Source organism: Musca autumnalis, unplaced genomic scaffold (genome assembly GCF_047663935.1).
Source record: "Musca autumnalis isolate F117 unplaced genomic scaffold, ASM4766393v1 scaffold_5, whole genome shotgun sequence".
Classification (NCBI taxonomy): Eukaryota; Metazoa; Arthropoda; class Insecta; order Diptera; family Muscidae; genus Musca; species Musca autumnalis.
This window is the reverse complement of record NW_027412088.1, coordinates 72,853,244-72,876,225: the sequence shown is the minus strand read 5'-3', so window position 1 is coordinate 72,876,225 and position 22,982 is coordinate 72,853,244. Positions and strand designations below refer to the sequence as shown.

The 22,982-nt window shown below is 38.0% G+C and overlaps 1 protein-coding gene across 1 annotated transcript in view; it reads right to left on the bottom strand.

Moving 5' to 3' along the window:
- The window catches only part of Wnt5 (Wnt oncogene analog 5), a 649,366-nt gene that overhangs the window by 67,571 nt on the left and 558,813 nt on the right, over positions 1–22,982 (bottom strand). The window contains exon 7 of the mRNA XM_073990191.1: positions 20,121–20,301. Coding sequence (XP_073846292.1) covers positions 20,121–20,301 — 181 coding nt within the window. The remainder of the gene's footprint in view (positions 1–20,120; positions 20,302–22,982) is intronic.

Below are 22,982 nucleotides of genomic sequence, written 5' to 3'. Positions count from 1 at the left end.
AAAACGGAAGCGACAGGCTGATAAACTGTATGCATCAGCTAGTTAGCACCATCTGACATGAAGAACGCGTACCCGACCACTGGAATTTTAGCATCCTGTGTCCCATCCACAAGAAAGAAGTTAAGACTGCGTGCTCTAACTGTGGGGACATAAGTCTGCTCCCTATTGCGTATAAGATAGTGTCATGGATATTGTGCGAACTACTAAAGCCCATGGTCAACGAATTACTAAGGCCCATGGTCAACGAAGCCATCTCAATGTGGCTTTAGACTTGGCAAAGCCACAATTGAATAGTTATTTACACTGCGGCAAATCCCACAAAAGATCCAAGAGATACAGATCGATAATTACCATATTTTTGTCGATTTTAGGGCAGCCTTCGATAGCCCCTTACGTTCAACGGTATTCCAAGTCAATTAGGTATTCCCGCAAAGCTAATTCGGCTTTGTAAGAGGATTCTAACTGATACCCGGTCCTCAGTTAAGATAGGGAAAAACCTCTCCGAACATTTCATTACCAAAAGAGGTTTCAGACAAGGACACAGCCTTTCGTGTGATCTATTTTTCTTCCTTCCCATTTGATCTGACTATTCTACGTATTGTTGTAATCCATACGTAGTGGCGCCCAATGTGGGGCATAATTCTTGTAACGTGAATAGTTTTTTACGGCTTACAATTTTTCTTTTTTGGAATCGCGTTCCTTTTAATTTTCCTAAAGAGCAGTCATGCCCGACGTTGGGCGCCACTGACAAAACATTCATGTAATCCATATGTAGGGGCGCCCAATGTGGGGTATAATAGGAGTTTTTTACGGGTTACAATTTTTTATATTGCGTTCCTTTTAATTGTCCTTAAGTTGGAGCAGTCATGCCCATGTTGGACGCCGCTAACAAAGTTTAAAATTCCTATTTCAGATGTTGGAAATAAGTTCAGTAATATTTATTTTCCAATGCTTAGAACAGTCATGCACCGCGTTAGGCGCCACTAACAAAGCATTCATGTAATCCATATGTAGTGGCGCCCAATGTGAGGCATATTTATTGCAATAATAGGAGCTTTTTACGGCTTTACAAAAATTGGAATCGGTTTCCTTTTAATTTTCCTACAGTTGGAGTAGTCATGCCCCACGTTGGGCGCCAATAACAAAGTTTACGATTCCTATTTCAGTTGTTCGAAATGAGGTCAGTACTTGGATAGGCGTAGTCAGTAGTTTTGAACCGATATTTTAAGCATTCATGTAATTTTTACTTTGTGGCGCCCAAGGTGGGACATAATTTCGGCAACATTAGTAGTTTTTTTATGGTATACAATATTTTCGGTATTTTTTTTTTTAAATTTTTCTAACGTTGCAGCCACAGCAGTGAATGGGTTTACAAACAAATTTTGGAATCGCGTTCCTTTTAATTTTCCTACAGTTGGAGCAGTCATGCCCCAGATGTTGGAAATGAGTTCAGTAGGTTTGCTTTTCCAATACTTGGAACAGCGTTGGGCGCCACTAACAAAGTATTCATGTAATCCATATGTAGTGGCGGCCAATGTGAGGCTTATTCAGTAATTTGATAGGCCTAGTTCGAAGTTTTTACCTGACTTTTTTAAGCATTCACGTAATTTGTATTTAGTGGCGCCCAAGGTGGGACATAATTTCTGAAACATTTGTAGTTTTTTATGGTTGCAGCCACAGTGGTCAATGGTATCTACTCCCGATTCGTACACTGAATGCTCGGGTTCGATTCCCAGGCCAGACAACATGTCATTTTCAAATGTGGCAGCATAATTTTGGCAAGTATTTCAGCCATGAAAAACTTGAGACACGACGCTTGGTTTCGGCGATAAAAAAGGCCCCATAGCTCACTTGAATGGAGGGGTACTTATCGAGAGAAGACTCCCATGTTATTTACAATGGTGGCTAAAATACCCCTCAAAATAATGTTGGTGACATTTCCTAAGTATTTCACCCGTAAAAAGCTTCTCGTGTTTGGCGATAAGAAGTAGATCACATAGGTCCCATGAATTGGGCTGCACTCACTGATATGAGAGAAGTCTTCATTGTCCCTTCTGGGATGTTTGTGGGAATTATTATAATGTTACAGCAGTCATGCTCCACATTGGGCGCCACTTAATAATGTTTACAATTTTAATTTCTAGATTTTGGGTGTGTGTCCAGTAATTTGATAGCCCTAATATAAAATGTTGGCCAAATAAATATTTTGTATGTTGGAAGACTTGTTTTACGTTGGGCGCCACTTAATGCAAATTATTAAAATTCCATAATCAAAGGCGATAACAAGTAGTTCTTCCCATAAGACACATGAATGGCCTCCCTTATTAATGGGAGAGAAGTCACCCATATCCATTCTGGAATATTTGTGTAACAATTATAATGTTACTGCAGTAATGCCCCACTTTGGGCGCCACTTAATAAAGTTTGTAGTTACTATTTTAAATTTTGGAGTGGTTGCAGTAATTTTGTGTGCCTAATTTTAAATTTTTGCCAAATAAATCGTTTGTATGTTGGAAGACTTATTTTACGTTGGGCGCCACTAATGAAAAAATTAAAATTCTGTAATCAATGGTGATAGAAAATAGTTCCCATAAGGGTGTACTCATTGATATGAGAGAAGTCTCCTTTGTCCAATTATAATGTTACAGCAGTCATGCCCCACGTTGGGCGCCACTTTATAACGTTTAAAATTGTTATTTTAGTTTTTGGAAGTGAGTCGAGTAATTTGATAGGCCTAACATTACATTTTTGCGAATAAATTGTTCGTATGTTGGAAGACTTGTTTTACGTTGGGCGCCACTTAATGAAAAAAAGTAAAATTCATATTCAAAGGCGATAATTAGTAGTTCCCATAATTCACCCTTATCCATTCTGGGATGTTTATGGGAACAATTATACTGTTACAGCAGTCATGCCCCACGTTGGGCGCCACTTTATATAGTTTACAATTGTTATTTTAATTTTTGGAAGTGAGTCGAGTAATTTGATAGCCCTAATTTTGACATTTTTCCTAAATAAAACTTTTGTATGTTGGAAGACTCGTTTTACGTTGGGCGCCACTTAATGAAAAAGTTAAAATTCCATAATCAAAGGGGACAGGAAGTAATTACCACAACTTCCATGAATCAGAGTGCACTCATTGATATGAGAGAAGTCTCCCGTGTCCCTTCGGGGACGTTTGTGGGAACAAATGTAATGTTACACAGGCCATGCCCCACATTGGGCGCCACTTAATAAAGTTTATACTTGTTTTTTTTTTAGATTTTGAAAATGATTCCGGTAATTTGATAACCTAACTTTACATTTTTCCAAATAAATCTTTTGTATGCTGGAAGACATGTTTTACGTTGGGCGCCACATATTTAAGAGAGTAGAATTTCATTATAAAAGGGTAAATAGACTAAGACGCTGTTTATATTATAGGTAATTGTCGAGTTAACCTTGCTTATGGGGATTTGTTTGACGTATATGCAATGGGATTGACATTTTAAACCCAGTGGGTTTGTTAAATCCGGTTATATACAAACGTACTGTAAGATTCCTATGTAATCCTATCTGCTTTAAAAATTAGAAACGATTCCTTGTTGTATCACATTTAAACAAGTTTCCAGTTAAGTATAAATGACAAAACCAACCAAGTGTCTAGTCATATTTACCAACAAAACTTTGACATTTTACTCATTTTACACACCAACCAAAAATGCTTGTCTTCCACATAACTTTTATAAAATGTTTAAAGTTAAAAAATCTCTACTCAAATAACAGGTTGTCAGCATTTAGATAGAAGTTGAGAGTTTGTCCTTTGCACAGGACATTGCATTACGACGTTTTGCTTTCGCTCCAACTCCAAATTGAATGGAAAAACTCTGTGTTTGGAAAACTTTAGAATTCCCTACAGATGTTTGGGAAAATGTTATAATTCCTTTTCGTCGTCGTCGTTGTTCTGGTGCTTGGCATTTCTGTCGATATTCAGCATCAGGATATTTTTGCAACCATCACAAACCACTTTCCGAAGATACAAACGTGTCACGTTTTCTGAAACATTAGATGTATCTCTCTCGTTTTTTTGTTCTCTTTTTTCTTTTGGTTTGGTTGCCACAATGTTGCCAAACAACTTGTGAAGACCACAGAGGATACAAATATTGAAAGGATTCCTAGGACGTTGACAACATAACTAAAGATGAGGTTGTGTGGTTGTTTGGTTGAGGGAGAGGAAAGGAGTTAACATTATGTGGACAACAGCACTTGCCATGATGCTCTAAAGTGAAGAAAAGTTTCACGTTTCACAACGAATGGAAAACATTTTTAAAAAGCCACCAGGGAGTACAACAGTTGGTTAACGAGAGATAGATGCTTGGTCGGGCTGGCTGGCTGTCGGTTAGGTTTGGTCTAGCTGTTTGGTCTTTGGGTTAGATGGTTCGATGCTTTTGCTGTGGGCTGCTTTTGACTATGGTTGAAGTTTACTAACGATGAAATTGGTTAGGTTTCATTTTCACAGGACTATTATGAGTTGTTGTTGCTGGTGGTGGTGCTGCTGCTTATGCTACCACTACGTAGCTACTTCTAATGTTGGAGGAAAAACTTTCTCTGTGGTATGTTAAAAAAGCATGAAATTGTATCACAATATTTGAAAACTATTTAAAGGTCAGTTAATGCACATTATTGTGAAATCAGAACAGGCAACAATATCATTTTAAAAAATTTGTTGGGAAGAGAAGAATAGATGAGGAGAAGGAGGAGAGAAAGCATGCGGCTAGAAGAAAACTTCTCAACCAATTCATTAAAATGTTAAAAATAAATTAAATGTAGTTTAGCATAAACAAGGAAAGTTTGTTTTTTCGTTGTTTTATTTTGAAATTGAAATGATAAATAATTAAGAGAGGAGGGTTATGACAAATGGATAACCTAGCTCAGAACAACATGGTTATCATAGAGGTTACTCGGAGAGGACGACATTTATAACGTATTGATATATAGTTTCAGTTCTAAACATTTTGTGGGTTTTAGGTATTTTTATACCCTCTACCATAGCATGGAGGGTATATTAAGTTGGTTTTTCCATTTGTAATGCATTGGAATAATCATTGGCGATCCCCTAAAGTGTATATTAGGGTTATGATTTTTTTACAACCTCGTATCCCTGTATGATATTCTAATGTGTTTTTACCTAAGATTGCATAAAGTCTTAATTATAAAGTGATTCGATTCTTTATTACATATATATTATTTTATGTTATATATAACTTCATTTCATATATCATAAAAATTAAAAGTTGTTTGTGCGGGACTTGTTTTTAAATTAAAATTAATTTAAAGTTATTTTAGTCATTAATAGGGAAAAAACCATAGTAGGAAAAGGTTCATTCATTCTTACTACAGAAAATAATTTTTGAAAAAAAAATGTCAACAAGTAAAAAAGTATCAGTCGGTTTTGCCGACAGAGATATACCCGCAGCCTGTGTGTATTGAAATACTTTTTTCCAAAAAAAAAAAGTATGGACATAGGGAGGTTTCCAAAATGTTGGGCGTATGAGCCGACAAAAGTACAGATAGGATTAAAGCTCAAAAATTTGCGGGGATATCGATAGATAGGACTCTTTTTTATCGCACTAGCCTACGAAAAACATAATATCGCTGTAAACAGGGCCACTAGGAAAACCTTCGGTAAAAATGTCCAAATGATCCTCGAACAGACCCTTAACCACACAAAAATGTTGAACATTTGTGTGGGTGGCATCACAAGGATTGGATAGATAGGGTCCGAATTTGAACATAAACTAAGTTTCGACAATATTTAAAGATCCAAAGTTTGGACCAAATCGGTTGCTACGTCTATGAGAAATCGCTCGTACCATTTTAGCGAATATTTTCGAATTTTTGTGGGGGAGGTACCGGAAGAAGTGAACATATAAGCATCACCATCGAATTTCATCTTATATTCGAAGAAATATTACAATATCGAAAGTGTGGACAAACGCAGTATTCGGTTCGAGCTCCAGTCACTACATATGGTGCCATAGGGGTTTTTTTTACAACTTTCGGGCTGTTTTCTCAAGAAGAATGGACTTGCACCCGGAAAAAACTTTAACTGTCGTAATTGAGGCAGCGAATGCAAGTTGCTTCAACAAAAATCAAGGTGATTCGAGAGCTGGTCCTAAACTGAAGTTTTCCGAAAATTTGTGTGGGAGGTTCCCGACGGAGTGGATTGATAGAGTCCATATTCGAACCTGATCTATATCTGGTAGTTATATAAGGATGTGTAAAGTATGGACCGAATCGGTCACTCCCATCAAGAGTTATCATGCGCCCAATTTTTCCGAACATTTTTGAACTTTTTTTTGGGGCAGGTACCTGAAATCGTGGACCTATATGGCTTATCTTCGAACTTAAACTAAGTTTGCACAAAATTTTACGAAGCCCACATTTTGGACCGAATCGGAAAATCCGTTCGAGGGTTTTCCTGCGCTCCAACCACTACACATGGTGCCATAGGGGTTCTTTTGTACCTTTCAGGCTATTTTCTCAGGAAGTATGGACTTGCCCCTGATGAAACTTATACCGTCGTATGGGGGGCAGTAAATACAAGTTGCTACAACAAAAATCAAAGCGATTCGAGAGCTGGTTCTAAACTGAACTTTTCCGAAATTTTGTGTGGGAGGTATCCGAAAGAGTGGACCGATTGAATCCATATTAAAACCTCATCTAAGTCTGGTAGAAATTTCACAATGTGCAAAGTATGGACCAAATCGGTTACTTCCTTTAAAAGTTACCGTGCGCACAAATTTTCCGAACAATTCCGAACTTTTGTGGGGGAGGTACCGGAAGGAGTGGACCGATATAAGCCAACTTCGAACTTAAACTAATTTTGGACAAAATATTATGAAAGCGAAATCTTGGACCGAATTGGTTGATTCGCTCGAGAGTTATCGTGCGCTCCAGCCAGCCAGACAGACGGACGGCCATGGCTAAATCAACTCCAAATTGTCTGAAACACATTTCGTCCAAACACATTCGGGGTCTAAAACTATTATTTCGAGGAGGCACATTTTGTCCGTATAAAAGTGTATATATCCTCGTTAGCATAAATGCTGAGGCTATAAAAAGTCATAACCCTAGTGTATGTACTCTTGATCAGGATAAAATTCAAAGTCGATCTAGCCAATTCCGTCTGCTGAAATCACTCCACAATAACTTACATAAAATGCTATATTTTTTGTACCCAAGTGGATTTTTTTTCCCTAGGCAGGTCAAATTCAAGAAGGTGGGTTATATCGACCGCGTTTTGATATAGCCCCATATAACCGTACCTATATTATTTGACTAAAGAAACTGTAATTTTTCATTTGAGGTTCCCAAAAGTCTCAAAACTTCTCCACCAACAATCATCAACATAGGTCCATGTTTTGGTGTAGCCCCCATATAACGGTATCTTCCGATTTTCGTTATTTTGAAGGTTTTAGCTACATTTTGTGACTGAAGAACTTCTAATTTGACATTTGGGATTCATAGTAGTCACAAAACTTCTTCCCTAAAAATTAGTGACGTAAGACCATGTTTTGGTATAACCTCCATATAACGGTACCTCTTGATTTTCGGTATTTTGAGAATTTTAGCTACATTTTTCGACCGAATTAGCGGCAATTTGATATTTGCGAATCCCAGTGGTCACAAAACGTCGTCACTAAAATTTGTCAACATAGGCCCATGTTTTGGTATAGCCCCCCTATAACGGTACCTCCCGATTTTCGGTATTTTGAGGGGTTTTGCTACATTTTTTGATTGAACTACCCGTAATTTGACATTTGATGTTTTTAGTGGTCACAGCACATCTCCACTAAAAATTTTCAACGTAGGTCCATACTTTGGTATAGCCCCCATATAACGGTACCTTCCGATTTTCGGTATTTTAAGGGTTTTAGGTACATTTTGTGACTGAAGAACCTGTAATTTGACATTTGAGATTCTCGGTGGTCACAAATCTTTTTCCCTAAAAATTATCGACGCATGTTCATGTTTTGGTGTAGCCCCCATATAAGGGTATCTTCCGATTTTTGGTATTTTGAGGATTTGAGCTACAATTTTGAACAAAAGTAGCTGTAATTTGACATTTGAAGGTGGTAGTGGTCATAAAACTTTTTCACTAAAAATTGTCAACATAGGCCATGGCTTAGGTATAGCTTCTATTTAAGGCTACCTCCTGATTTTCGGAATTTTATACATTTTAGCTACAGTTCTTACCAAACAAACTGTAATTTGACATGTGAGGTTCTTAGTTGTAACAAGACTTCTCCACCAAAAATGATGGTCCATATTTTGGTATAGGTTGCATATTACGGCAGACCCCGATTTTCGGTATTTTGATATTTTGAGAATTTTCGCTAATTTTTTCGGACGAACTACATGTAATATATTTGAGGTTCTCAGTTGGCGCAAAAATTCTTCACCAAAATTGTCAAAATTGGTCCATGTGTTGGTATACCCCTTAGATAACGATACCTCCCAATTTTCGGTATTTGGATAATTTTAGCTAAAACTTTTAACCAAACTCGCTGTACTTTGACATTTGAGGTCACAAAACTTTTTCACTAAACATGTTCGACATATGCCCATGTTTTGCTACTGGTTGCATATTACGACAACCTCGGATTTTTGGTACTTTGAGGGTTTTAGCTATATTTTTAGACTAAACTACCCATAATTTGAAATTTGAGGTTCTTTGCAGTCACGAAACTTGTACACCACAAATTGTCAATATAGGTCAATTTTCAAGTATAGCCTCGTATAAGGGTACCTCCCTATTTTCGCTATTTTGAGAATTTTAGCTAAAATTCTTGACCGAACTACCTTAATTGACTTTAGAGGTGTGCAGTGGTCACAAACCTTTTTTGGCAAAAATCGTCAACATAGGTCCACACTTTGATATAGTCCCCACATAAAGATACATACAGGTCGACTGAAAACATTTTTGGATACATTTTCTGACCTAATTTTGGTCGAAAAACTTTCCACCTAAAATTGGGGACAGGAAAGGAACCTAACCATTTTAGTTCGGAATATTTTTTGGTAGAGGGTATAAAAACTTCGACCGAGCTTAAGCATTTATTACTTGTTAGATTTCATTTGATCCCCCATTCCTGGCGACAAGTTTTAATTATTTCCCTCTCTGGCAAAATTTACCTTGACAGAATATTAATGATTTCGACAAATATGTAGAGTAAATATGAAAAGAGCAACAAGAAAGGCAATTGATTTTTTTTTTGTGACAAATGCCATTATTTAAATCTCCAATACCAAAATAAACACAAAAATAATTCAAATTTTAATTCATTCACATAAATTAACAAAACGTAAAGCGTGTAATCTGCCGACAAAAAAGCTGCATTGATTCAAACAAATAAACATAAAAATGAAAAGGAAGATTTAACATCCATTACCTGTGTATGTCCCCCTCCCACCCCCGCTAGTCTATAGACTTTATAACAAGTTGTAAATATAATTTCACGTTTCATTTAATTTGAAAGCATGACTGGAGTAATGGAGACAATGCGGGCAATAATAACACAAGCTTAATTTCCATATCCACGTGTACGAGTATGTATGTATGTAGATATGACTAGATGGCGGCTAGAAGTGTGGTGGGTGGAGAGATATATAATAACAATGCCAATAATAACAAATAAAAAATGCTGAACACAGTTTATGGTCCATCCATTTGGGAAGCCAAATGTCAACTATTTCCTCTTTTTTCCAAAGGACACTGATGATCTATGGTAATGTGTCCTGACTTCATATTGCCTATTTAATGTGAACAAAAAGGCAGAAAATAATTCAATGAACTTCCAACACTTTGTTTTTTTTTGCTTCACTCACTGTCACCGCAGCCTTTGGTCTTTAGCCCCCCCCCTAACCCCAATAAAAACGACAAGTAATGCGAAAAATTTCGTCTGTCATATGAATAAATCACCATTTCACAATATAAAGCTTAAAAACTCTGCAAAGGATTATCCAGAGTATAAATCAAATTTTTATACTCCTACTGCCCCCAACACTTCTGCTACTATGTGCACATGTGGTGTGTCCTGGTATGCAGGAAAGTCTCGAATACCAGACACCAGCTTTATGGGTAGCTTTTGTGGTATTGCTTGTTATACATATTAAGTTTTTTAGTTTATTATTTTTTGTATTTGTAGCGTTACGGATTTGAAGTGTCCAAGAAATATGAAAATAAATGTGATTGATGTGACTGGAACATAACGTAAAATATTTGACATGGGGTTTAAACTCTTGATTGAAATAAAAACAGAATTTTAGTTATGTTTTAATATAATAAATGTGTGATGTATTGAAATAGGGGTATTCACAGAAGACAGAAAGAAAAACAAAAGAAGAATCCTTTGTTTCACAAATGGTCTATGGAAGCACCTTTTGTGTCACAAAGGGTCTATAGAAGTACCTTTTGTTTCCGAAAGGGTCTATAGAAGCACACTTTGTTTCAGAAAAGGTCTACAGAAGCAACCTTTCTTTCAGAAAGGGTCTATGGAAGCACCGTTTGTTTCAGAAAGGGTATAAAGAAGCACCCTTTGCTTCAGAAAGGGTATAAAGAAGCACCCATTGTTTCAGAAAGGGTCTATAGAAGCACCCTTTGTTTCAGAAAGGGTTTATAGAAACACCCTTTGTTTCAGAAAGGGTTTATAGAAACACCCTTTGCGTCAGAAAGGGTCTATAGAAGCACCCTTTATTTCAGAAAGGGTCGATAGAAGCACCCTTTGTTTTCGAAAGGGTCGATAGAAGCACCCTTTGTTTTCGAATTGTCGATAGAAGCACCCTTTGTTTCAGAAAGTGTCTATAGAAGCACCCTTTATTTCAGAAAGGGTCGACAGAAGCACCCTTTGTTTTCGAAAGGGTCGATAGAAGCACCCTTTGTTTTCGAAAGGGTCTATAGAAGCACCCTCTGTTTCAGAAAGTGTCTATAGAAGCACCCTTTATTTCAGAAAGGGTCTATACACGCACCCTTTTTTCAGAAAGGGTCTATGGAAGCACGCTTTGCTTCAGAAAAGGTCTACAGAAGCACCCTTTGCTTCAGAAAAGTCCTACAGAAGCACCGTTTGTTTCAGAAAGGGTATAAAGAAGCACCCATTGTTTCAGAAAGGGTCTATAGAACCACCCTTTGTTTCAGAAAGGATGTGTAGAAGCACCCTTTGTTTCAGAAAGGGTCTATATAAGCACCCTTTGTTTTCGAAAGGGTCTGCAGAAGCACCCTTTGTTTCAGAAAGGGTCTATAGAAGAACCCTTTGTTCCAGAAAGAGTCTATAGAAGCACCGTTTGTTTCAGAAAGGGTCTATAGAAGCACCCTTTGTTTCAGAAAGGGTCTATAGAAGCACCCTCTGTTTCAGAAAGGGCCTATAGAAGCACCCTTTGTTTCAGAGAAGGTCAATAAAAGCACCCTTTGTTTCAAAAAGAGTCTATAGAAACACCCTTTATTTCAAAAAGGTACTTGTTTCAAAAAGGGTCAATAGAAGGACCTGTTGTTTCAGAAAGGGCCTATAGAAGCACCCTTTGTTTCAGAAAGAGTCAATAGAAATACCCTTTGTTTCAGAAAGGGTCTATAGAAGCTCCCTTTGTTTCACAGAAATGTCTATAGAAGCACCCTTTGTTTCAGAAAGAGTCTATAGAAACACCCTTTGTTTCAGAAAGGATGTGTAGAAGCACCCTTTGTTTCAGAAAGGATGTGTAGAAGCACCCTTTGTTTCAGAAAGGATGTGTAGAAGCACCCTTTGTTTCAGAAAGGATGTGTAGAAGCACCCTTTGTTTCAGAAAGGGTCTATATAAGCACCCTTTGTTTTGGAAAGGGTCTACAGAAGCACCCTTTGTTTCAGAAAGGGTCTATAGAAGAACCCTTTGTTCCAGAAAGAGTCTATAGAAGCACAGTTTGTTTCAGAAAGGGTCTATAGAAGCACCCTTTTTTCAGAAAGGGTCTATAGATGCACCCTTTGTTTCAGAAAGGGTATTTAGAAGCACCCTTTGTTTCAGAAAGGGTCTATAGAAGCACCCTTTATTTCAGAAAGGGTCTGTAGACGCACCCTTTGTTTCAGAAAGGGTCTATGGGAGCACCCTTTGTTTCAGAAAGGGTCTATGGGAGCACCCTTTGTTTCAGAAAGGGTCTATGGGAGCACCCTTTGTTTCAGCAAGGTTCTATAAACACGCCCTTTCCTTCAAAAAGGGTCTATAAACACACCCTTTCCTTCAGAAAGGGCCTATAGAAGCACCCTTTGTTTCAGAAAGGGCCTATAGAAGCACCCTTTGTTTCAGAAAGGGCCTATAGAAGCACCCTTTGTTTCAGAAAGGGCCTATAGAAGCACCCTTTGTTTCAGAAAGGGCCTATAGAAGCACCCTTTGTTTCAGAAAGGGCCTATAGAAGCACCCTTTGTTTCAGAAAGGGCCTATAGAAGCACCCTTTGTTTCAGAAAGGGCCTATAGAAGCACCCTTTGTTTCAGAAAGGGCCTATAGAAGCACCCTTTGTTTCAGAAAGGGCCTATAGAAGCACCCTTTGTTTCAGAAAGGGCCTATAGAAGCACCCTTTGTTTCAGAAAGGGCCTATAGAAGCACCCTTTGTTTCATAGAAGGTCAATAGAAGCACCCTTTGTTTCAGAGAAGGTCAATAGAAGCACCCTTTGTTTCAGAGAAGGTCAATAGAAGCACCCTTTGTTTCAGAGATTATCTATAGAAGCACCCTTTCTTTCAGAAAGGACATATGGAGGCACCCTTTGCTTCAGAGAAGGTCAATAGAAGCACCCTCTGTTTCAGAGATTGTCTATAGAAGCACCCTTTCTTTCAGAAAGTTTCTATAGAAGCACCCTTTCTTTCAGAAAGTTTCTATAGAAGCACCCTTTCTTTTAGAAAGTTTCTATAGAAGCACCCTTTCTTTCAGAAAGGTTCTATAGAAGCACCTTTTCTTTCAGAAAGATTCTATAGAAACACCCTTTGTTTCAGAAAGGATCTATAGAAACACCCTTTGTTTCAGAAAGGGTCTATAGAAGCACCATTTGTTTCAGAAAGGGTCCACAGAAGCATCCTTTGTTTCAGAAACGGTCTATAGAACACCCTTTGTTTCGGAGAGGGTCTCTAGAAGCAACCTTTGTTTCCGCAAGGGTATAAAGAAGCACCCTTTCTTTCGTAAAGGTCTATAGAAGCACCCTTTCTTTCAGAGATGATCTATAGAAGCACTCTTTGTTTCAGAAAGGGTCTATAGAAGCACCATTTTTTCAGAAAGGGTCTTTGTTTCAGAAAGGGTCTATGGGAGCACCCTTTGTTTCAGCAAGGGTCTATAGAAGAACCCTTTGTTTCAGAAAGATTTATAGGAGCACCTTTTGTATCAGAAAGGATCTAAAGAAGCGCCATTTGTTTCAGAAAGGGCCTATAGAAGCACCGTTACATTCATTAAGGGTCTATAGAAGCATCCTTTGTTTCAGAAAGGGTCTATAAAAGCACCTTTTCCTTCAGAAATTGTCTATAGAAGCACCCTTTCTTTAAGAAAGTGTTTATAGAAGCACCGTTTCTTTCAGAAAGCGTCTATAGAAACACAACTTTTTCAGAAAGGGTCTAAAGGAGCACCACCCCTATGTTGACAATGTTGGAGATGTTTGTGACCACTGATCGATGAATTAGTAACAGAAAAACAAATATAACATATCCATCACACTGTAGTAAAGGATATAAAAATAAAACCCAAATCCTCAAAAGTTGATGAGCCCCAATAACGTTTCAAGAACCATGATCTACCAATCTGCCCCTGGAATCCCGTACTCTATATAGAGTAGGTGCAGTTTTCAGGAAGTACGAAAATTTTAAATCTTTTTCTTGTATACCCTATTTAGTAATATCGAGGGTGCATTAACTTTGTCATTCCGTATTTCGTTCTTTTTATTGTTTCCATTTTGGTTTGTATTTTTTTTTCTACAAAACAAAAAAAGTGTAGCACCACAAATCGTTGCCATAACATAGTTTTTCTTATTTGGCTTTCAATCCCATGAAATAGTTTAAATAATTTTGTGCTTGAGTGCTTAAAATATAACAACAACAAAAAAAAAAACAAATCCTCAATTTCCCGGTCAAAGTGATTGACCGCAACATGAAACAAGGGGCGAAACCGCATTTGGCAAAATATTGTGATTTTTCCATAATCTTTCTCTCACTCTCTCTCAAAGAGTAACAAAAAAATATATCACAGTAAAAACACAAAAAACCGTTATATATTAAATTGAATTTAATTTATAACGTTTGCTGTTATGAAATACTGCACTTTATAAAATGTGAAGGCATAGAAAAAAACTCTCTTAAAGTTTACAATGTTGAAATATTAAAAAAAGAAAAAGCAGAGTTGAAAATCATTTAATTTCAGTGAATAGGTTTTGTGTGCGTGCATGTGGATCATTCACAATATTTCCACGTAAAATTTCGACATATAAAAAAATATAAATATTTATTTAAACTATTTTTCACTCTCATTTCACTCCACAATGTTTTTTTATATTTGCATTACATGTCCAGGAGTCCTGTAAACTGTAACGTGACAATGTGTTCACGTACATAATACAACAACTACTACAAAGAAACCCCTTTACACTACGTGGCATTAGTGGTATAACAGGCCACACACTGGAAAATTTAATTCCAGTGTATTTTTGCAACCATCGTAGTCAGTGCTTAGGGCGAATAATTCGCATTCACCTCATGCCTCGAGTCACTCATATATTTCAGAGTTGGTTGCTGATGGGGAGCTGGCTACTGCAGGGAGTTAGCTACACGGGTTGGAACTAAATACTGTTCTGAATCCGCCAACGTACACCTTGGTGTTACCGAGTTGGGAATACTTTTTGGCAGCTACCCATTAAATTGTGGTAGCTAATAAATTGCACTGGACCTTCGGGTTTTTCAGTTCTACAGGGCCTTCGGGTCATCTGTTCCATTCGGCACTGGACCTTCGGGTTTCTCAGTTCTACAGGGCCTTCGGGTCATCTGTTCCATTCGGCACTGGACCTTCGGGTTTTTCAGTTCTACAGGGCTCTTGAGTCATCTGTTCCATTCGGCACTGGACCTTCGGGTTTCTCAGTTCTACAGGGCCTTCGGGTCATCTGTTCCATTCGGCACTGGACCTTCGGGTTTTCAGTTCTACAGGGCCTTCGGGTCATCTGTTCCACTCTTTGGGTAATAGTAGTACATTGTAGAAACTAGACCGTAGTCCTAGACTAACACCCGAGCGACGAATTTATCGCGTCAATATACGAACGCCGTACATATCGCCTCCCGAACACCGATACCCGAACATCAACACCCGAAGCCGTGTTCCCGAACATCAACAGCCGAACGCCGAAGCCATCGTGTTCCCGATCATCTGCAGCCGAACACCGAATACATCGTCTCCCCGATCATCTGCAGCCGAACACCGAATTCATCGTCTCCCGATCATCTGCAGCCGAAACCCGAATACATCATCTTCCCGATCATCTGCAGCCGAAACCCGAATTCATCATCTTCCCAATCGTCTGCAGCCGAACACCGAATTCATCGTCTCCCGATCATCTGCAGCCGAAACCCGAATACATCATCTTCCCGATCATCTGCAGCCGAACACCGAATTCATCGTCTTCCCGATCATCTGCAGCCGAACACCGAATTCATCGTCTTCCCGATCATCTGCAGCCGAACGCCGAATTCATCGTCTTCCCGATCATCTGCAGCCTAACACCGAATTCATCGTCTTCCCGATCATCTGCAGCCGAAACCCGAATACATCATCTTCCCGATCATCTGCAGCCGAACACCGAATTCATCGTCTTCCCGATCATCTGCAGCCGGACGCCGAATTCATCATCTTCCCGATCATCTGCAGCCGAACACCGAATTCATCGTCTTCCCGATCATCTGCAGCCGAAACCCGAATACATCATCTTCCCGATCATCTGCAGCCGAACACCGAATTCATCGTCTTCCCGATCATCTGCAGCCGAACGCCGAATTCATCGTATTCCCGATCATCTGCAGCCTAACACCGAATTCATCGTCTTCCCGACCATCTGCAGCCGAACAACGAATACATCGTCTTCCAGATCATCTACAGACGAATACCGAATACATCATTCACACCCGAACACAAACAACACCGTTTTCCCCGAAGACTAACCCGCTTCACAACACGAGCTCCTCAGCTGCCAAACCCCAGCGAGTCTGCATAATACTTAATGAAACTATTAATCCAAATATATACCCATTGAATTCATTCTTATCGCATTTAAACACAAGTAGATTGTAAATTAGTATTTAATCAATAAATCCCCGATTTAGCCCCCAGGAAAGGGAGAATACTAGTCTTTTCATTTCGTAAGGTTTAGTGGGTCCTTATGGAGACCTTGGACGCGACTGAGATTACCCCAGCCGACGAGAAAACCACGTTACAAAACATATGTATGTATGTTATTTTTTCAATAAGAAATTTTAACAGTTTTTGCGAATTCCCTTGCATTCAACATCAACACAAAATTATAAATAAATGTATGCATATTTTTTATTATTTTACACATGAGTAAAACGAATATGTTTTTCATATACACATGCACATATTAAAAACCTGAAACAACAATATTTTACATATGTACATGTGTATATACTTGCATATGTAAATAGAAATGCAACAGCCAAATAGTTGAAGTAACAAAGTAAACATATTTTTTATGTTTAAATTGTTGAATGCTGAGCGTTTGCATTTTGGATGAATGCAAGTTCGAAGGTAACAAAATGAGAGTTATGTAAGCCATTGGAAACAGTTGGAATTTAAAAAAAAAATTGTATTAGTCGGTTTGATGCTACTCATTGGGTCCTTTGGTTAACTACGCCTTAAGAAAGAAAAGAAAGAACGGTTGCTTTTATAGACCTTGTCTCAAAGAAAGGTTGCTTCGACAGATCTTTTCTAACAAAAAGTGCTCCTAGAGACCCTTTCTCAAAGAAAGAGTGCTTCTATAGACAATTTCTGAAGGAAAGAACCTTTCTGAAAGAAAGGGTGCTTCTATAGACACTTTCCTTAAAGGAAGGCTGCATCTATAGACAATTTCTGAAAGAAAGGGTGCTTCTGCGGACCCTTTCTTATTGAAAGGCTGCTTCTATATCCCCTTTCTAAAAGAAAGGGGTCTTTTATAGACCTTTTCCTGAAAGAAAGGGTAATTCTATAAACCTTTTCTTGTAATAAATGGTGCTTCTACAAACCTTATTGTAAAGGAAAGGGTGCTTCTATAGACCTATTCCTGGAAGAAACTTTGTTTATACAGACAAGTTCTGAACGAAGGGCTGCTTCTATAGACAATTTCTGAAAGACATGGTGCTTCTTGAGACCCTTTTTGCTTTTAGAGAACCTTTCTGAAAGAAAGTGTGCTTTTAGAGACTATTTATGAAGAAAGCGTGCTTGTGGAGACCCTTTCTGAAATAAATGGTGCTTTTAGACACCCTTTCTAAAAGAAAGGGTGGTGCTTCTAAAGACCCTTTATGAATGAACGGGTGCTTCTATAGACCCATTCTGAAAGACAGGCTGCTTCTTTAGACCCTTTCTGAAAGAAAGGGTGTTTCTATAGAACCTTTCTTAAAAAAAAAGGGTGCTCCTATATATCGTTTCTGAAAGAAAAGGTTGCTTCTAGAGGCCCTTTCTGAAAGAAAGGATGCTTCTAGAGACCCTTTCTGAGGGAAAGGATGGTTCTATAGACCCTTTCTGAAAGAAAGGGTGCTTCTATGGATCGTTTCTGAAAGAAAGGATGCTTTTATAGACCCTTTCTGAAAGAAAGGGTGCTTCTATGGACTGTGAAAAAGGGTGTTATTCTAAAGACTCTCTCTGAAAGAAAGGGTACTTTTAGAGACTCTCTCTGAAAGAAAAAGTGCTTCTAGAAACTCTCTCTGAAAGATAGGCTGCTTCTATAGATCCTTCTGAGAAAAAGGTGCTTCTAGGGACCATTTCTGAAAGAAATGGTGCTTCCAGAGACCCTTTCTGAATGAAAGGGTGTTTCTATAGACCCTTTCTGAAAGAAAGCATCCTTCTATAGACCCTTTCTGAAAGAAAGGGTACTTCTAAAGATCGTTTCTGAAAGAAAGGGTGTTTCTAAAGACCCTTTCTGAAAGAAAGGGTGTTTCTAAAGACCCTTTCTGAAAAAAGGGTGCGTCTAGAGACCCTTTCTGAAAGAAAGGATTCTTCTAAAGATCGTTTCTGAAAGAAAGGGTAGTTCTAGAGACCCTTTTTTAATGAAAGGGTACTTCTATAGACCCTTTCTGAAAGAAAATATCCTTCTTCAGACCCTCTCTAAAAGAAAGGATGCTTCTAGAGAACCTTTCTGAGGGAAAGGGTGGTTCTATAGACCCTTTCTGAAAGAAATGGTGCTTCTATGGATCGTTTCTGAAAGAAAGGATGCTTTTATAGACCCTTTCTGAAAGAAAGGGTGCTTCTATGGACATTTTCTGAAAGAAAGGATATTTCTATAGACCCTTTCTGAAAGAAAGCGTGCTTCTAAAGATCGTTTCTGAAAGAAAAGGTGCTGATAGAGACCCTTTGTGAAAAAGGGTGTTATTCTAGAGAAAGAAAAAGTGCTTCTAGAGACTCTCTCTGAAAGATAGGCTGTTCTATATATCCTTCTGAAAAAAGGGTGCTTCTAGAGACCCTTTCTGAAAGAAAGGATTCTTCTAAAGATCGTTTCTGAAAGAAAGGGTAGTTCTAGAGACCCTTTATGAAAAAGGGTGCTTCTAGAGACCCTTTCTGAATGAAAGGGTACTTCTATAGACCCTTTCTGAAAGAAAGGATCCTTCATTAGACCCTTTCTTAAAGAAAGTGTGCTCCTGTAGATCGTTTTTGAAAGAAAGGGTGCTTCTATACCCCTTTCTGACAAAGGGGTGCTTCTATAGACTCTGAAAGAGAGGGTGCTTCTATGGATCGTTTCTGAAAGGAAGGATGCTTCTAGGGACCCTTTCTAAAAGAAAGGCTGCTTCTATAGAATTGACTTTATTTTGGGGAAATATCTATAACTTTCATTCAGAAAGGGTGCTTCTATAGACCCTTTCTGAAAGAAAGCATCCTTCTATAGACCCTTTGTAAATGAAAGGGTACTTCTAAAGATCGTTTCTGAAAAAAGGGTGCTTCTAGAGACCCTTACTGAAAGAAAGGGTTCTTCTAAAGATCGTTTCTGAAAGAAAGGGTAGTTCTAGAGACCCTTTATGAAAAAAGGGTGCTTCTAGAGACCCTTTCTGAATGAAAGGGTACTTCTATAGACCCTTTCTGAAAGAAAGGATCCTTCTTTAGACCCTTTCTGAAAGGAAGAGTGCTCCTGTAGATCGTTTTTGAAAGAAAGGGTGCTTCTATAGACCCTTCTATAGAGCCTTGCTGGAAGAAGGGGTGCTTCTATAGAGCCTTGCTGGAAGAAGGGGTGCTTCTATAGAGCCTTGCTGGAAGAAGGGGTGCTTCTATAGACCCTTGCTGAAAGAAAGGGTGCTTCTAGAGAGAAAGGGTGGTTCTATAGACCCTTTCTGAAAGAAAGGGTGCTTCTAGAGAGAAAGGGTGGTTCTATAGACCCTTTCTGAAAGAAAGGGTGCTTCTAGAGAGAAAGGGTGGTTCTATAGACCCTTTCTGAAAGAAAGGGTGCTTCTATGGACATTTTCTGAAAGAAAGGATTCTTCTAGAGACCCTTTCTGAAAGAAAGGCTGATTCTATAGACTTGACTTTATTTTGGGAGAAATATCTATAACTTTTTTATCATTGTTTACTTGGAGTTATTATTATTATCATTAGACCACCCCTTTTTACTGGCCACCTCAAAAACAAATCAATTAATCCATTTCTTACTTTGTTCAACCTTCAACCACCCAAGCAGATAATCTTATTTCAATTATTTTAAATGCATTTTATGCTCTACCAGTGTCAGAAAAACAAATATTAACTGGTATTTGCCTTTGGTTCTTTGTTTGGCATTAATTAAATTAATTGAATGAATAAAAACCAGAGATAAAGCTTCGTTTTTCTTTCTTGGTAAACAAACAGAAATATAAAAATATTTTAATTCATTAAAATCTATGATGATGGAATCTAGTGGTCACTTACTTATAGGCATATTCCAGATTATCACCACAGCCACCCCAATTCCAGTCGTCGTGCAATTGTTTGGGTCTCGAACCACTGGAACAGCCGCAAGATGCCAATTGGCCATCACGGCAGGCACGTGCTATAAAACTGGTGACAGTGGCAGCAGCCAAGGCATGAATGAAAGCCATTTCCGGTGAACCTAGGGAGAGGGAGAAACAGAGAGAGAAAGAACGAAAAATGAAAATTAATTAAATGTCCATTAAAAAAACTATAAAATATAATTTTTAAGGTAATTCATCTTTAGCAGAGTTATTAACACGGCTGGTAAAAATGTTCTAAGACAAGAAAGAAAAACTTCAAAGAGAAGAAAAGAAATTGTCGTTTCTATGCTTCTAGCCCACCTGAAATATGAATAAAGTCATAGCTGAAAATGTGTTGGCCTTTAATGAAGTCACCTGATGTTTAACTAATAAAGACATCCGTTTTTATGACCCTGCCCAAATGGTTGTCAAAGTGAAAAGTTTTCTTCCACCAATTTGTACTTGTCGCTGGCATGCTCTTTATTGTTTGTCGTTGGCCTTTTTTTTCGTTGGTACGTCATTACTTTATTAAAGATAAAGTTTCATGGAGATTTTTCCGAAAGAATGAAAAAAGTAGACAACAAAAAGAAACTAAATGAAGTAGAAAAAAAGGAACTTTATTTCTCGGCAACAGGAAACTCTCTTTTTAATGGCCAATGACATTTAATTAATAATGAATGAATTCTTTGAGCCAACCGGCTGTGTTTTCCATAAGCCTTGGTCATTAATGCTGTTGCTGCCGCTGAGTGGCAATGACAGTGAAAAGTTTTTACGGCTCTTTTTGCCCGGTGTTCTGTAATTGGGCCTAGAGGAAAAAAAGAAATTTGAGAATTCTTAAAGTAGCTGCTTTGAATGTGAATGAAAATGTTGAAGTCTTTTGTAAATATGTGCGTTAACTCAATTGAGCGAGTGGATATTGTGAGAGGATGGAGTTTAAGGAATTCAAAGAAATTTTATATAATAGCAAAATAAATGTTGAAGTGTTGAAGCCGAAAAAATAGTTCTGACTTAAACTTGGAAATTAATTGAGACGATGGAAACTCTTCACATCTCATTTACAAACACAATGGGATGTTCTACAATGATCAAGCGAAATGTTAATCAATTCGCAAATACACATGCATACACATACAAACAAATGGATGAATGTAAACAACAAATGAAGCAGAGAGTAGAAGGGGTAATAATGAATGGCGTCACAAAGTAGAATAAATGTTAAGCTAGAACTGAATGATCAAAGCAAATATGAGAAAGAGAGAGATACCAAAATAAAAATAGAAAATTCTGTGTGAAAAAAAAGAAAAAAAATATATTTTGTTTTTCTGTATATTCGTGTTTTGTTGGTTGTTCGTATATACAGAATATACGAAAACACAAAACATACAGCCTGTTCATGTATGTCGACCGAAAGGTTTCTTGCGCTTCGGAAGTGGAAAAAAATCATTTTCTGTTCATGTAAACACCTTCGAAACGAAAATCTATGCGACCGACAAGCCATACGAAATAACACGTAAACGTACACTTTTCCATTAAATTTGGGTTTATGTATTTCGAAAGGACTGTCTCTTATAGAAAGAGAATGTCAAAATCACTCACTTGCTTTGTAGCTGCCGAGTAGAACGTAAACTCGCGAATAACACCGAAAATCTTAAAACAAATTTATGCAACACATTCTTGAAACAAAATAAAAATTTTACAGATACGATTCAATGGCGCTTTCATTCATTATTTTGAAGAAATCAATTAAATAAAATAATTCAAAATACCGACACATTTTATTTTTCAAACAAAACAAATCACACATATTCCAATATTTGTATGTATATGTGGATTTTGTTTTCATTTCTCATTTGGCTCTCATTTATGGAACATAGTTGTACAAATGTACATTCAAATTAGTAGTATTTCGCATAGGATACGTAACGGCAGTCGCACGATAGTTTGCGAAATACATGAACGCATTTTTAGACGGAAGCGAGTGACTGCTTTCCTTTCGTACAGGTTTCCGTGCGACATACATGAACAGGCGGATAGTTTTTTCTGAACAAAAAGAGGGTAAATGTCAAAAAAATTTTCTGAGCGACATTTTTGCAGAACATGTCGAAGCTGAAAAATGTCATCTTGTGGTACATTTATTGTGGTTCTTGAAATAAAGGACGAAAAGGACATGGAAGGAATCGAGTTAGAAGGTCGAAATGTTCTACGAAAAAGATCCTCATTAGATTTGATTGAAGACATGCCATATCAAAAATAAGCCAAAACAACAGCGATCAAAGATATAACGCTTATTTCTGATGGCTTATGGGGTCTCCAGTGAAAAATACATCACGCCACAACTCAAAAGTTCGACTCAAGGCGGATCTGCCCTTTGGGGTTCTGTATATACTCATCACCTTCAAAAGGAATTTTCCACCTCCCAAAATTTCGAGTGAGGGTATTAAAGATGAGAACAAGGGCGACTTTGAAAACGGCCCGATGAGAAGCGATTATTTATAGACTACCAGAAGGGAGGAGTCCATATACACTACCAGAAGGAGGATTTGTAGGTGACCAGTAGGATGATGATGACTGACTGATTGATTGATAATAAACACCCAGGCGAAAGCTAGAATCTTCCCATTTTGCGTGAGTATTTTAAAGATGACCAGATGGGCGTCTTCATACCAGACTACCAGAATGAAGGAGTCCATATAGACGACCAGTAGGAATCTATACTTACAAAACAGTTGAGTAACGATGACAGACTGACTAATAATCAACGTCCAGACAAAACGGCTGAAGATAGAATCTTGAAATTTTA